A 16,200-nucleotide genomic window follows, 5' to 3' on the forward strand; every position below is an offset into this window, starting at 1 on the left:
ACCTGTCTTTTAAGTCCTGAACCTTGGGCGGGAGCATTTTCCTCAAACTTGGCAAGAAGCTGGTTTGCCATAACCTTGACTTTATTGTTGTTCCCTGCAACAGCAGAGTCCATCTTCTTCTCTAACAACAGAGCGGGGATATTTGGCTGTTTATCCTCACGACCAGCCTTGGATGTTTCCTCCTGAGAAATAATTATCTTATATTTTTACTGTGTACAAAATAGTAACATTGTTAACATTTGTTATTTATACAAAAAATGACACTCCAAATTTGTCTAGACATTCTTAATCCAATTTCATTGCATTCAACAACTAATCAACAGGATGTGTTTTTTTTCCAGAACGGTTTACAGTACTACTTTCCAAAATATTTTTGGATTATTTCAATGTGAAACAAAAGCACCTAATTGCTACTCACTTCTTCAGACTGGCTGGTTTTTCTCCTTTTCCCCAAACTGTCCAGATCCTTTTCTTTTTTGTCCTAATTATGAAATATCATGTCATTACCTCTGGCTGCAATTACATCAGTTTGGTGCATGTGTAACAGACATTTAGGTTTGAAGATCAACACTCACCTTGGGGTTTCGCTTTCTTGAGATTGCTATGCTCTGGCCAAGTTTGCTCAGGAAGGAGATGGGGGATTTAGTACTAGCCATAAGAGCAACCTTCTCCTCTGGACTTAGATTTTGATTATCTGAAAGAGATGAAAATGAGGATGACAATACTAAAACACATGCTTGCACTCACATAAGATTAGAGGCGATTATGCTCGCCATTGCTGACACATGAATATAACATGTCAATGATGTCATATGCTATAAAGTGTGGCTCACCTCCAGGTGGCACTGTGTCCCGAAACATTTCATAGAACTGGCTGAGGTACATGACCATTGAAAGTTTATCAGGCTCAACCACACAAGACATCTCCTTCCCTGTCATGCAAGGTGAGATGCCAAATTCCCGCTCAGCTACGTCAAAACCCAACTGGTTGTTTTTTTCTTGGTCTTGCTCATCTAGAGAATCAAAGTCACTGAAGATGGAGAAAAAGGAAATGTCAATAATAATCAATATTATCAAGATTCAAACACACAATCCAGGAATTAGGATTCATTTGAAACAAGACAGATGGATGAGTAAGGGTGTTGTTAGACGTCATCCAATTTTAATCATTGTTTGGAAAGTAATAAATGTTCATGTATCAATATTGCCAACACATTGTCACATGCTCTATGAGATAACAAAATAAATCGGGACTTCCTGGAAGAAATGAAAAAGGTAAACCATGACTTTAACGTGGCAGACAATACTTACGACATTTGTTTTATTTTGTGATAGTGCCAGAGTGAAGGAATGTATTTTCAAACTATTTATAAAAACAAACAGTGGCTGACGGTAATTAAATTTACTTCAGGTTTGTATTCGAAAAAAGCACTGTACAAAGTCTAATGATGGTGACACTATCTTTTACCTGGAACACATTCTACACTAAATTCCATCGGTGCAAAATGAACACCATTTAAACCACTCATCAACATTAATACAAATATTCTATTAAAAAACATAAGTGCATTCCATTACACGCCACGGGAACTCTGAAACCTCTTTCAATATGCTTTTACACGTTGTGTAGTACATATAAACATCTCTCACAGTCAACCTTAAAAAGCGTCTGAGACAGCACAAAGAGCTTATGTTAACAGCTTTGTTGCCTCAAGAGACCATAATACATTATAGCTCAATAAGAACACATTCATTTGTAGGTGAACATAAGGCAAAGTCCCTCTTAAGTAGCCTGCCTATAAGTGGAATCTGTCACTTCATTAATAATGACAGAAAAAAAGGTAATGTCCCAACCAGACAATAAACAGCATACATTTCCACAACAGGACAGTCATTCCAAACACTACTGTAACCTTCCAGCAATTTGAATTGGATAGCATATGCTGAGCCCAGTTGTCTTTGATTTGCAAGCTATGCAAGTGTCCATTTCATATACTCACATAAGATCTGGTCGGTATCGATGGATGAGTGCACAAAGTGCCAGACCGCTCTTCCAAGACATGGTGAGGTCTTTAACGCAAACATTTCGGTATCCTTCCGTTTGTCTCTGGCACCAATTGAGAAGTTTGCTGGATCTTGCTATGGATTCTGTAGAGGTGAGGAGAAAAATGTATTGGTTAGCTGATGGTATAAAAATCTATTTTACATAAACCATTACCATTTTGACGCAAACACTTGCACGGTACCTATTCACAATATATTGCCAATCGTGATAAAATGGCCCACACCACTTAGTACTCCCTTAAGCATTTGAACAACTAACTATATGTATATATCTTAGTAGTTAGAATCATTTAGTGGCATGAATATGTCCCAGTGTATCGATAAAAGTCCTTAAGAGGAAAAACCACCACAAAAACACACACCAAATCTCTTTGAGAAGTCTAAACTCAACCTAATAAAACAGCTTTCGATTGAATAGCATGATGATGTGCGCCAGCTTCTCTTGTTAAATACATATTTAATGCTCTTTATTCCAATTCTATAAAGTCTTATAAAATATTTAAAGTCATCATGTCTTCCAAGGGCATTATCACAGTGAGCTCAAATAATGTTGACCATATAAATGGATTTCCTGCAGGACAATGATCTTCATGCCTCGGTCAGGCTGTGTGGAGTCACAAAGGGCAACTATCCGTGACTTTATCAGCCATGTTAGTACCAATATAAACTGGTCCATCAGGAAATGTAATTAACCGTTAAGGGTCAATTGTTCATTGTCAAAGATGATACAGGATGCAAATGAAAGGTTAGGAGAGGAGGCGGAACTCAAGTGCAGTTAAAATTGAATTGACTAGAATCACTCAATGACTAAGTTAGTAATTTCATATTTCATCCATTAAAATGTTGCTTTAATTTTAAGCATAAGGTAGAAAAACACACACTTGTTAAAATTATTAATACCTGAAGAAAAGCAATACCATGCATTGAGAACTGATTTTACCTGGCAACTGCTTGTCAAGCACACAGTTGTCTACAGTGGAAATAGTCCCGCATTATTCAATCAGAGCAACAGCAAAAAACAAAATTAACTGATGAATTATGAAAATGAAAAATAAAATTGGTAAAAATAAATTTAAAAAAAAACCTATGTGCAGAAGATAAAGAGTGAATACAAACCATTCCTGATCAACTTAGGTGTTGATGAGTTGATCACATTCTCAATTTCAATGCGCATCTCTGTTGACTCTCCTGTGTTTAGAAGGTGCCGTACCTGCGAATGAACCAAGTCTTTATTACTATATACTTATGAGTATATGACATGAAGACAATAGATTAACTCCAATAACAAATATGTCTATCTGACGGAGTTACAAGTATTAATTCATGGCAATATTCAAAATAAAGCTCTTGAATTTTGCAAAGGTTAACCTAATTGTATATCCTTTTTTTAATGTAGACAGCAAACAATGTTTTTTTTTTTTATTTCCCGCCGAACTCACCTGGCTAGGTCTGAGGAAATTAAGGCTAATATTGGGGTAGCGTGTCGTGGGATCTACGCTGTAGTGACTGAAGTTCTTGCTGACATTTTCTGGCGTGGTCTGAGGCAGTAGGCGATAAATACTCTCCCTAGGCAAAGAGCAGATATTTCAAAAGAATTAGTTAAATGTATTACTAATCCAATGAATGGATTAGTTCAAGATCTAACGATAGAATTAAGACTGCAAAACCATATTAACGAGAGTTCACACAGCAACTCTAAAGAATCTAATTCTGTTTAGATACTGTTTTACTGTAATGTATTCTATTAAGAAAGAGAATGTAGGTAAATGATGGTTTAAACTCATACACATCCATGTGTCCAGGGAAATTACTGAATTTAAGGTTAGTGTTTGAGGAAGAATGATGTAAGTGTTGGACTACAAGCTTGACTTATAACAGCTTCATGTTTCCACACGCTTACCTCTCAGACAGTACTTCTAACGGCTGTTTTCCCTGAGCCCAGCTCTTCACCATCCATCCCGAATCCATGGCTGCCAAGAAACCTCGAGCAATTCCAGTACCCATTGGCCAAAAGGGCTGGAGACAGCAGCTCATTTAAATGTGATGACCCAACATAGGCATAAAAAGCACCATTTTTAAAACCACTCACCTCCAAAAGACTATCTCCCACCAACGCCACCAACAGTTTATGGCCGTTACGCTGACGGACCATGGCAGCGTTCTCGGATGCGTACATGCAGGTGAAGTCAAACATGGCAACATCAGGCTGGCCATAGTGGTTAATGGCAAAATCCAGAGTGGGCAGCTGATGGTTGGTTGAGAAATCTGCTGCCTCGCGGGCATAAGACAAGAGGGCAACCTGATCCACGTTTGCTCTGGAAAGAAGCATCTCTGTATCTGCGTAGTCCTACAATACAAAAAAATAGAACATTCTCTTTACCATATTTGTTTGTGCAGGTAATTTTCCTGAACAAATTAACAAATATTTGAAACTAAAATATTTATGAAAGGAGTAGTGTATGTAATCTTAGTAAAAAATCATGCAACCATGGACAATGATTAGATGTTTTTATTACAATGCATTTTGATTGTAATGCAACTTTTACTGTCAACCAAATATCAAATGCTACAGAAAGTAGGATAATTTCTAAGATTCTATCTATGGTAATCTAAGAATCTTTTGGATTAATTCATAAGTGGATAGATCAGTTAAAGTGTCATAAACAAAAAAAATGGTGTCAACTACAGTATATTGCAAATTTATGGGGTAAATAATGTACAAGTAAAACAGTTTGAAACCACACATGCATAGGGCAATGTTCTTGTGTAAGGGTTATGCTTCCTCTACAAGTCTTTCAAACACGTAGCATCAAATCAATGCATGCTTTACGGGTGACCGTTTTTTATTGCTGGGTGTAAGAGCTACATTCTTCTTGCTTCAAGCTTGCTGGGCATCTATTGCCAGACTGTTGTTAGTAGAAGGTGGGAGCAGAGGAGGTTGTCAACTAATGCGTCATGATGGAATTATGTGGCCTTACTTTTCCCCTGCCAAGAAAACTGTCTTCCTTGATCTCTCCCTTTCCAAAATGTACGGGAGAGTCATTGTTTTGACACAAAGAGGTATACTTCCTCAGCTTTAAAGGTTTCTACATTTTATCTAGTATTAGCGTACTTAAAAACATTTAAAGTGGAAACTTAAATTGTTATTTTAAGACACCTTCAAGGAGGCTAATGACCTAAACAGCACATAGCCATGATGACACACCTTGAATAGTGTTTGTACAGTGCTTATACATGCTTTCCTGTGGAAGTGAGCAAGGGAAAGGAAAGAATTGAATTGTATTGGATTTTATTCCAAGCAGAACAAATAATGAGGGAAGCCTTGTTCCCACACAAAGAAGCTAAATTATTTAATGTGTGAATTGTTTCCCAATTTAAATGATCTGTCATTGTTAATAAATGTTTAAGGTTTAAACTAACTATCAATAACACTAATAATAAAGCCACCCAGTGGACGAGTGTTTAACCTGCCAGCCTCACACTTCAGAGATCGAGGGTTCAATCACAGGTTTGGACATTTCTGTGTGGGATTTGCATGGTCCTTCTAGCCTTGTGTGGATTTCTCTGGGTAATCTGGTGTCCTCCCACATCCCAAAAACATGCATGGTAGGCTGGTTGAACCGTCTATTTTGCCTCTAAGTACTAAGTAAGACTTTTATACTATTTGACAACTTAACATCACACACGATCAGAACTTTGATCACTCACATGCAAAATGACTCCTTTCTCCAGCAGGCTTTGTTTTTTGGCAGTCATCACAAAGTAGTGTGTGTCGTCTTTGTAGTAGACAATGTTTTCCAGGTCAATACCTAAAATGGCCAACCGAGAGATGGTACATTAATGCTAAATACAAAACATTTCCCAGTTGCATCAGCGAGGTCTTTTGCATTCGGCAGAGTACAAGCGAGGCAATTATGTGATTAACGGCACATAAGCAGATCACCAGAAACATTGCCAAGTCAGCAAAAACTACGTAAAAACAAAACTGCCGTCTAATTGGACTAACAAATTGGGAAGGCTGTTCAGAAAAATAGGTGGGTTTATAAGAGTTTTGACGACAGTGTTAGCAATGGGACACTTGCAGCTGACCAACCACACACCTGTTGCTTCTCTGAGGTCTTGAAAAAACTTCTGATTGAAGATGAAGGCTACTCCGCTGATTTCTTCCACCTTAGCTTCGGCCGTCGTGTGCCTGTTAATGAAGTTTGCTGTGATGGCAATTGCAAGCTTGCCACGGAACTCCTTTCGTCGAAAACCTAGTTAAATGACACAGAGGCAATCCTTAGACAGGGCTGGAATGAACTATTTTTATTTTCTGCTATATTTCTTCTTTCATGTCCTAAGTGCACAACAATAGTGTTGCCATTCATGGTTTTTCTTTGTTCACATTGGAAACATGAAAGGAAAAGGAGAAGTGGACTCACCTGGCAGGGTGTTTCTCCTTCCGTCCGCTCCAATGATCACATCAAACTCTAACTCGTTGACAGGGTGTGTCCTAGGGTGGACCTCAGCCCTCCAGCCTATTTCTGTGAAAAATTGTATGCATGAGTGTAATCCCATAAAAATGCAATATCAGAATAAACAACATCAATTATCCAACGCACTTTCACTCTCCTGGTCCTCGGGAGGTTCAATGAGGGATTTGAACTCAACGTTGACATGGATTTCAATGCCCAAAAGCAGAGCCACTTTGAGAAGCATGAGCTGAAGTTGACGAATACCTAAAAATGAAAGGCAGTTGCATTATCACGCCTCCAAATAATGTAATAACTCATTCTTTTTTTCCCCATTTCATTTTATGAACCACTTTATCCTCACTAGGGTCGTGCTGGGTGCTGGAGCCTATCCCAGATTACTCTGGGCCAGAGGCGGGGGACACTCTGAATTGGTGGCCAGTCAACCGCAGGGCAGGGTCACAAGGAGACAAACAACCATTCACTCTCACACTCATACGTATGGGCAATTTAGATTGTCCAATCAGCCTACCAAGCTTGTCTTTGGAATGTGGTAGGAAACCGGAGTACCCGGAAAAAAACCCACGCAGGTCCAGGTAGAACATGCAGACTCCACACAGGTGAACCGACCTAGATTTGAACCCAGGTTCAAACAAGAGTGGACTGTCACAGTGTGCTCGCAACAACTTACTGATATGATCAATAGAACCAGCGCAGAACTTTCCATAGAATTTCTTGGCCCCAAGGCCCCTAAGGTCCTGTATAGTAAAGGGCCATAGGTGGAGCACATTGTTCCTGGAGAAGGCATCCCTCTTCTCCAACAGCACCACTTTGGCACCCAGAAAGGCCAGCTCAATGGCTGTTCGCAATCCACATGGTCCAGCGCCGATGATCAGACACTAGTGTTAAAGCAAAACATTTTACTGAACCACCTCTTGTCAGATTTATTAAATCAACAGCATATGTACATCTACGCAGTGATTGAAAAGTCAATCCCTATTTTAAAATACGTATTCACATGTTCAAATATTTTTCCTACTTTTTGTGTCTTCCTGTTATTTTTAAGATTGAATGTTTTCTCTAAAATGTGATTTCTTTTAATCATCATTTAATCATCAATAAGCAAATAATGCCAAGGTTTGGATACACAGTGATGAAACAGAGGAAGTACCTTTGAAGTGGTGCAGGCACGACCCTTCTTGTACTCTTTCTGATTGGCCCTTTTGTCTAACTTGGCCCAAAGAGCTTTTGCCTTCCAATAGTTGAGTTTAGATTTGAGTCTGTGGTAAAAGACCCTATACTCTGTTGGCTTGACATCAAGGTGGTCACACAGCTCCTGGAAGGCCTTAAGCGTGCCTTTACATGTGGTTGCCTGGACAAATTTATCAAACAGGATATGGGACTGGTTGACCCGTTCTCCTCCAGTTGCACCGACTCCTCCATCCCCCATTGTCCAGAATCACACAAGGCTGATAGGGCCCCGTCACCCCTACACAGGGGTCTGTGGGTCCATTCACAGCCCTGTATGACGATTTTTGGTTTCTCTCTTCGGCGGAAGGTTCTTCTAACTCCCAGCCCCAGGCGCTTTCATTTTGTCTGGAAAAGAAAGAGAAATAAACTAAATTAAACTTCTTATGTGTAGTACAGCATTTAATCGAAATCACATGTCATATTTGAAGAAAGGCTGGGAAATAAGACTTGCTAAACTTTCCAGTAGTTAGATAAATAATAGTAAATCCAACACAAACAGGAACATAGCATCATATTACTGATGTCTTTGGAAAAACAACATCAGTGTCATACTAACATACTGTCTCATTTGGTTACTTTGTGAGCGCTTACAAGAAGGGTGGGAAAACACTGCGTGGAAAAAGGTTCATCTACATGAATTGAGAGTTGAAGAACATAAAAGATGCTGTTGCAAGCTTGCAACCATATCATCTTACACTCTTTCGGGAAGACCCATAATGGACAGAGGTCACTGGGGAATCTTGCTGTGTTTCCATAATGTAAGACCTCAAGCAATTGTTATAAAAAAAATCTGAAATTCCACTCAACATGCGATAAGTAAATCTAAACATATTCAAATATGTAGGGAAGAGAAAAATGAAATAGTTCAGTGGTAATGAAAATTACATCCTGATTCAGTCTAAAATTCAACCTACATGATTTAGGCCATGCAATTCCGTACAACAGTTACAAAGTTTAACACATGAAGAAAAAGATTAAAATACCTGCTTCATGTAAGGACCACAACCTAGTTGTAAATGTTTGGGGAGGCACATTAAAACTAAAACTGTACTAATGACTGTTTACCCAGCACCACAGTTTCAAGATAGCTGGGCTTAGTGTGCATTGACGGGTATCCTTAAATGGCATTGTGTCCTGCACGGCTGGTGCTCTAGTGGCACACCCTGGGGAGGAAGCATTCTAACTGCTCTCCTTCACCTTTCATCAGGATAGAAATGCAATTGGGGGGAAAAACTTTCCCTCCAAACCCTGCGTACTTTCCGAAAAATACAAATTGTGGCATAAAATAAAGAATCCCAAATTTGCTCAAGGCTACACCCAGAGGACTCCCAGTTGTTGGATGTGGTTATTTATACAGTTAATTATCTGTGATAGGTCCTGCATTGGTAAGAATAGCTGAAAAAGTACAAAAAATGTCAAAATTCAAGAATGGTTTGAACATTGAGGGTTGCTGTTTATGTAGAAAAATATTTGCCAAAAAGATCATCATGAGCAGCAGGAGTCACGTGACCATGCCCCATCAATTAGTTGCACAGTTTCGCAATTTCTTTTCGAGATTCTAATTGCAATATGAAACATTCAGTTTGTTTCATCACTGGTCACAATAGTCTACAAGAGTCATTTCATCCAGAAAATTGCTATACTCAGCCTTCATTCAAATGTGAAACGCAGGCATGGCAACTATGTGGCCAAAAATGACTGAACCACAAGAGGAATGGAGCAACTATGCTGGAACACTGACGCACAACGTTGCTACTATGAATAGCGCACGCAAGGCCTGCTCCCTACAGCGTTCATGGATGTAGCTTGCAACGTTGGTCATTTGCATTAGCTCCCCGCAAAGACGGCTTGAGCCCAGTGTTGTGGATCTGGTTACCCGGACACTCCAACCTTCCAACTGAACTTCGATGTGTAATGTGAGAGTAGACAGAATGCACACCAAACGTAGACCTGTCTTAGGATGAAAAATAGACTGATGGCAAAACCAATGGAGGAAAGAGACACAGAACTCGTGGTGTGACTTGCAGGATGTCAAAACTGCGTTCTTTTTAAAAAGTATTCCAAGCAATGAAAAGCACAGCGACCTTTCTAATGTTATCAAATTGGTATTTGGGCATGAGAACGTCTTTGCCCCATTCTGTGAAGCCACCACCATATCATCATTAGGTTATTTCAGATGAAACCATAGTCTAGATTTTGATCTGCAAATTAGTTGCCACTGAAGCATAAGCACTTTTGATAGTTGCAGTCATGTAGTGCATTTAATCATTAACCAAAAAGATTTGACACAATCAGAAGCACTCAACTCATCTAAAATTGTAGGATTAGCATCCTTTTATCTCAGATCTATGTTTTACTCAAAGCAACATTACAATGCTAAACCTGTTAAACCAACAACAAGAACTGATTTAAATCCAACTACTTACACAGTTTGTTTAGTGCCTGAATTTCACAATTTAGAATAAAAGGGATATGTATCTCATGGAATCAGGTTGCTTCATTGAAGAGCACTGAGGAGAAATAAATAAATTCATGATGGTTTGATGCATACCATAATCCCGTCACATCACCAATTGCTATCCCTAATCTGCTGCGTGGGCGATGCAAGCTGCTCAAATGACAAGTAACATCCTTTTGAGGACTGCAAATATGAAAGGATTATATTGAACTCGGGCCAATAAAAAAATGTACAATAAGAAAGGAGAATATAGTCATTTAAAAAGATCATTTGACCGGCATAACAATGGAAGTGACCTTTTTGACACCTCCTGATTATTTGTAAAACAAATGATTACACCACAATTTATCTCACAATGTTGATTATTTTCATACCTAGTGTTTGTATCAACACACAATGTTGGGGTTTACTACATCCAAATGTGCCCGGAATATTTTTTTTTTTTTACTACAACCCTGAGTCAATCATTAGAACCATTGCTCCATTGTTTGGGTTGATTTGAGTGACAAAGTGGAAAACCTATATCATGAACGTGTTACTGGAATCTCAATCTAGTGTAGCTGTGAGTGATACTGAAAAAAAGATATCACAATTAATCTAAAGATGAACCCACACCATAATCTTGATTTCATCACAATACTTTTAGATTGTTTTTTTTAAACTAATTCACACATTACTGACTATTTTCCTCATATAAAACCCTAAAAGAAAAAGTACACATCAGACCAAATAATCAGGTTTCAAATTTATTAGTGCAATTCATTCACGTAAACTCAAACACAAAAGGCCATGGACTTATGTAACATAAACACTGATTTAATTTCCACACCCACATGTCAGGGTCACTGGGAGCTGGAGCCTATGCCAACTCACTTTGAGCAAAAGGCAACCCATACCCTAGACTGGTCGCCAGTCAGTCATAGGGCAAACAGACATACAACCATTCACAATCATGCAGCCACTGAATGGGTTCGATCCTACATCATCCACACCGAAATCAGGCAAGAGAACCACTTCACCACTTTCGGGTGACTGACATAAAACTATGCTGATTATTTTAAGTAACTAATTCCCCTTAATGTGCAACAATTGAAAACAATTATGTTCCTTGCTTCAAGCTTTTTTCTCTCCTGAGGTGACACAAATAACCAATCAGTCAGATCTTTAGCCAGGAAGAACAATTCATCAACATGTCCTGTCTTGAGTCGGCATTTGGTGCGTGATTAAAATGATGTTGCTATATGTCTGAGGGAGCCTTTGTTGCCGGAATAAACTGATATTTTCAGTCTAGTTGGCTGATTATTTCCCTCCATTCTCCGCCATCAGGCGGATCCCATCCATTTTCATACCAAATGAACAGGCAGATAATTGCAGTACACATTTGAAGTGTCCAAGATCAATTCACCATTTAACAACCAGGTGCCACAATACCTTTACATCAGGCAGCCGGCTCCACACAAGTAGTTGCTTCCAGTAATACATTCCTAGACCCTAGTAAGACGATTTCACTATCATCAACCAAGCAATCGTAACGATCAAATACCACAGACCCCTAATATAATGTATAATGAATGAATTATTCTAAGATTTGTATAAAATAGAACATTAATTTGGCAATTCAACGACTAAAGAGTGCCTAATGATCTTTCTAATGTTGGCATGGGGCAAGCAAAATATAATTGATTGGAAACATTGCAGTGTAGTCCAGCATAATAGCAACATGTACGTAGAATACATTGTCAAAGCAGCAGTGATTCATGCGTCTAGTCATGACATGGACCAAATCATAATTGGGCAATTATAATCCATTCATGGAGGAACATGTGTCCCTGTAATAAATCTTGCGTGAAGAACGCCGCAGCAGGCGCGCCACCCGATGCGATCCACGCGATAAAGAAGCCCCCAATCTGAGTCTGTCCCGTCTACGAACGATCAAAATAATCGTGACAAAACAATATATAAATGCTGTCAACTTTGCTAAGGGCACTTGTCATTGTGTTGTCCTTTGGTCTTATAAAATAGGGAGTGCGTGACGTCGGCCAACGAGGTGCAGTCCAGGTTCCGAGGAAACCTACAAGAATGTTGTCAACGTGCGTGTTGTCAAGCGACATGGAGAACAACCGATCACGCTTACCTTCGACACTGGTGTATTTATAATCCAATTTTGCATTGCGTTAAAGAGGCCATGTTTTGTTAGTTATTCCAGATGCCCACGCATAAGTCCATCGAGTAAATGGACGGGTTATAGAAAACGAAAATATGCAGCCAAATAGGCGCAAAGGATCCAGCGCCACTAGGAACTGACAGAGGCGGGTCGGTCCAAACCATTACGGCAGCAAGGAGGGGTGACGGATTAAAGATAGCCAAACCAAGACGTCAACATACTTTTGATGCAACACTCGACTTCATTGTGATGACAATTTGACGTTGAACATTCAAATGAAAAGGATATACTTACATTCCTTCCTTGTCATTTCAAATGGTGCAAACCGAAAGCTCTTACGCCAACAGAGCAAACCAACGCGTTCTCTTCAGGGTCGACTCTGATTGGTCTATTGAAAAGTGACGTAAAGACTGCTTGGTTCTGGGTTGTTCAATTAAAGAGATACACCCCCAGAAAAGGCTAGCGCTCAATGGATAAACATATAGTAAAATATTGCTGTAATACAGTGTATTACACTGGAAAACACTGATTACATTGTATATTATTCTTATGTTTATTTAATCTATTATGTATTACCTAGGACTTATAGTTAAAAATACCAAGAAGGCAAATGAGATCTCAAAAAATGATTAAACACCATATTTAATTATTTAGGGCCTGAAATTCAGACAGAAGAAGGAATGAGTTACTTTTGCTCATTTCTTTATTTTATTTTTTAACACACCCACTAGATTTATTAAGTTAGGTAGGTTTCAGACATTTTTTCTGAAGACACAACAGTGCATCTTATTATTGAATTATTATTCAAATCTATATCTTCCATCTTTTTGTTTTGCATGCTCTGCAATGAATCTTGAAATGTACTTTCCCGTTTTAGAATCTTAAGCAGTGGTCAAAAAACAATGGGCTTGTTTGCAAAGAGTGGTGGTGGTTGAGTCACTGAAGTTGCCAAAGAGTAGAAAAAATAAAACCCTTTGAGATAACAACCAGGGAAAATTACAAGTTTCACACAAGGGCTTTAAAATATAAATGGACAACAGGTCAAAAGCATGACATGAGTCAGCTTCCCAGACATGATTCCGTTTGTAACATCATTTTGCCTATTTGTCACTTCAGCACCCCAGAAATCCATGCAGTAAACTCCGATGACATTTAAACCTATAAAGATGATCTTCATAAGCAAGCTGGCTGCTTCTGAGGAAAAGGTCAATGGCACATTGTCCTGCACAGTGTAGCCTCAGGGCCGTCTTCCCCAAAATATCCACTCTCAGGACAAACATGTACATAGTTCAATTCCAATCATTTTGGTCCAGGAAATAGAAGGAAAATGTACAATAGCTAAGCAGACATTAACAATAAATACGCTCAAAGCTGGAAGCATTGTTCACATTTGATATTTGAGAAGTTTATAGATCATAGCCAGGAAAAATGTAAAAGGCTTCAGATTAATTTTTCCACAACCCCAAGGACATTCTGTCTGAGAGTTCTTCATCTCATTTTGAAGCTCTATTTAGATGTGCTAATTAAACAAATCCCAGGGGGATTCTGGGTGTGTGTGAAAGGCAAGCAGGAAAGGAGAGGGACTTTAAAGCTGTAGTAAGAATATTTGGTAGTGTTGCGTGGAATCTTTTCCAATTGCCAGTCCTCACTGAACTACAAGTTCAACAATATTACTGATAAAATAAGATAATAAGATAATTAATAATAATACCCTATGAATGGTGGTGTTCATGTGTGAAATTTTAGTTATTTGAATACAGACATTCACCGACGGCAACTTTAGAGTTTAGACTGCCTTCATTGCAACATCAACTGATGGCATCCAGCTTTCCCAATGCAATGCAACTAATCTAAAATTGATGGATGTATAAAGATCATTAATAATAATAATAATAGCTATCAACAATATAGTATTGCTTTATACAGTTCAAATCGACAGTGATTCCATCTACAAATAAAACAGCGTGCTGATACAAAGGTCTGCTGTCAAGGAGCGTCTAGTACTGAACTCAAGTAATTTGCTCAACCCAGTCATACTTTTTATATCAAATTGTGCTGCTATTAGCACATGATGAAAATTGAATAATATAATGGAGATGATTTAGATTTGACAACATGACCTTTCCAAAACACATTGTTGTGCATTGTCATTGTTGTCAAGTTACAAGGTGTGGTTCAAAGACAATCTCTGCAACTAGCAAAACCTACTTGACAAGGAAGTGTGTAGGGCAAGATTCATAGTCAAAACCCCAAAGCTGAGGCCAAGGTGCAAGCCACACGACACCTCCATCCCTCAAAACATTTACTTGAGGTCAACAAAAACCCACTTAACAATAAAGTTAGTGCTCAAGGTACAGACCAGAATTGAATTGGAACCTAACCCTAACCTCTAACGTAATCTGGTCGCCATGTCAATGATCTACAAAAGGATGAAAAATGGTCAATTATTGTTTTTTTTTAATAGGAAAACAAAAAAAAATCTATATTTAGTGATGTTAGTGTTAACATTAGCACATCATCTTGCAATGAACCCAAATTAAATTACACTAAACACAACTAGTTTTCCAATTGACTATGCCTCTGATTGTGTGTCATCAGCCATTGCCTGAGTAAATGTGGAAGTTAAATGATGCAGAGACAACAGCTTGTCTTGTCTAGGTGAGGCTGACTGAACACATAACAAAGAACTCAACATGATGTCACTCCAGAAATCTGTCTGGTCATGTTACCAAACACACACAAAAATCACATTGTCTTTAGCATTGAGATATTATCATGAATGAATGAGATTATTTACTTACTCTTATAAATCCTTGCCCCCCTCTTTAAAAAATACTCCTGCTTGAATTTGATGTGCTTTCTATTTTCCTCTTTCCTTTTGATCTCTCCCTCCTTTTTCCTTGCTCTTCCCACCACTGTGAGATGCTGCTTGGACCAATGGTGGTTGTCATGGTTACCAAACGAAGGGCGTGAGGGGGTGATCAACACGTGATCCAAAACAGCACAGAGGAGCGAGGAGGGGAGTTGATGATGTCACCCACCCTGCGTTACGCGCATGGGAGGGATTCTCCTTTGCCAGCATGAAAGATCACACACACAATAGGAGTTTTTTTGTTTGTTTCTTTGTTTTTGTAAGGGCGGGGTTGCATTTGAAGACGAGGAGTCAGCAATAATTCCATTTAACAGAAAGATTTCCTCGCAACCTGAATACAGTTGATCCAATCAGATTTTTTTCAGGATATCTTTTCACAGGTGTCAAAATGATAACTTGATTTTAAGACAATTATAAGTCATGCAAACAACAAAAAATCTGATTTTTTTTTTTTAAATTCATGTCAGCACTGCTGGCACCACCTTGAGAATTTTACACATTTCTCTTTTACTGTCTTTGGTTTCCAAAAAAACTGAATATTACATTCAGGCAACTCTCATGTTGACTGCAATAGTCATCTTATACATCTCATCGCACATGCGCTTAAATATGCGCTTTGGCCCAAAAACCAAAAGAACCTTATGACACATAATTGCTGTCCAACCTTCCTACCACTACAATAATTAGTTCTCCTCTGCAGAGGCCACAAGGAATTATTTTTAGTACTGTCCAAACCAGACTTGCTTAATTTATACTTCCCCTTTTGTAACATAACAGCTCATATTTAACCTATTGCTTCACCAAGCACAGAAATAGACTTAAAAAGGGTCAGGCCAGGAGCAATTGAAAAGTGATTCATTGTTTGCTTTATTTTTATTTAAGTGAATGAGATTCAGTGATTCTAATTTTCTGGTAATGACAGTCACAGACGTTCAAT

General features: G+C 38.7%; 1 protein-coding gene across 5 annotated transcripts in view; it reads right to left on the reverse strand.

Moving 5' to 3' along the window:
- LOC144209926 (protein-methionine sulfoxide oxidase mical3a-like) overlaps positions 1–12,535 on the reverse strand; it is a 41,026-nt gene extending 28,491 nt beyond the window's left edge. For 3 of the 5 annotated variants that reach the window (XM_077736522.1, XM_077736507.1, XM_077736515.1), the window contains exons 1-17: positions 12,362–12,534; positions 7,690–8,114; positions 7,210–7,417; positions 6,669–6,785; positions 6,489–6,590; positions 6,165–6,320; positions 5,773–5,873; positions 4,154–4,411; positions 3,965–4,080; positions 3,504–3,630; positions 3,181–3,274; positions 3,005–3,034; positions 2,001–2,148; positions 834–1,030; positions 576–694; positions 419–481; positions 3–182 (exon numbers count right to left, since the gene is read on the reverse strand). In XM_077736522.1, the coding sequence (XP_077592648.1) occupies positions 3–182; positions 419–481; positions 576–694; positions 834–1,030; positions 2,001–2,148; positions 3,005–3,034; positions 3,181–3,274; positions 3,504–3,630; positions 3,965–4,080; positions 4,154–4,411; positions 5,773–5,873; positions 6,165–6,320; positions 6,489–6,590; positions 6,669–6,785; positions 7,210–7,417; positions 7,690–7,968 (2,295 nt within the window). In that variant the 5' untranslated portion in view covers positions 7,969–8,114; positions 12,362–12,534. Of the gene's footprint in view, positions 1–2; positions 183–418; positions 482–575; positions 695–833; positions 1,031–2,000; positions 2,149–3,004; positions 3,035–3,180; positions 3,275–3,503; positions 3,631–3,964; positions 4,081–4,153; positions 4,412–5,772; positions 5,874–6,164; positions 6,321–6,488; positions 6,591–6,668; positions 6,786–7,209; positions 7,418–7,689; positions 8,115–12,361 lie in introns of all 5 variants that reach the window. The other 2 variants (XM_077736502.1, XM_077736495.1) reach the window with 1 other exon arrangement.
- Between the last annotated feature and the right edge of the window lie 3,665 nt (positions 12,536–16,200).

Source organism: Stigmatopora nigra, chromosome 2, assembly GCF_051989575.1.
Source record: "Stigmatopora nigra isolate UIUO_SnigA chromosome 2, RoL_Snig_1.1, whole genome shotgun sequence".
Taxonomy (NCBI): domain Eukaryota; kingdom Metazoa; phylum Chordata; class Actinopteri; order Syngnathiformes; family Syngnathidae; genus Stigmatopora; species Stigmatopora nigra.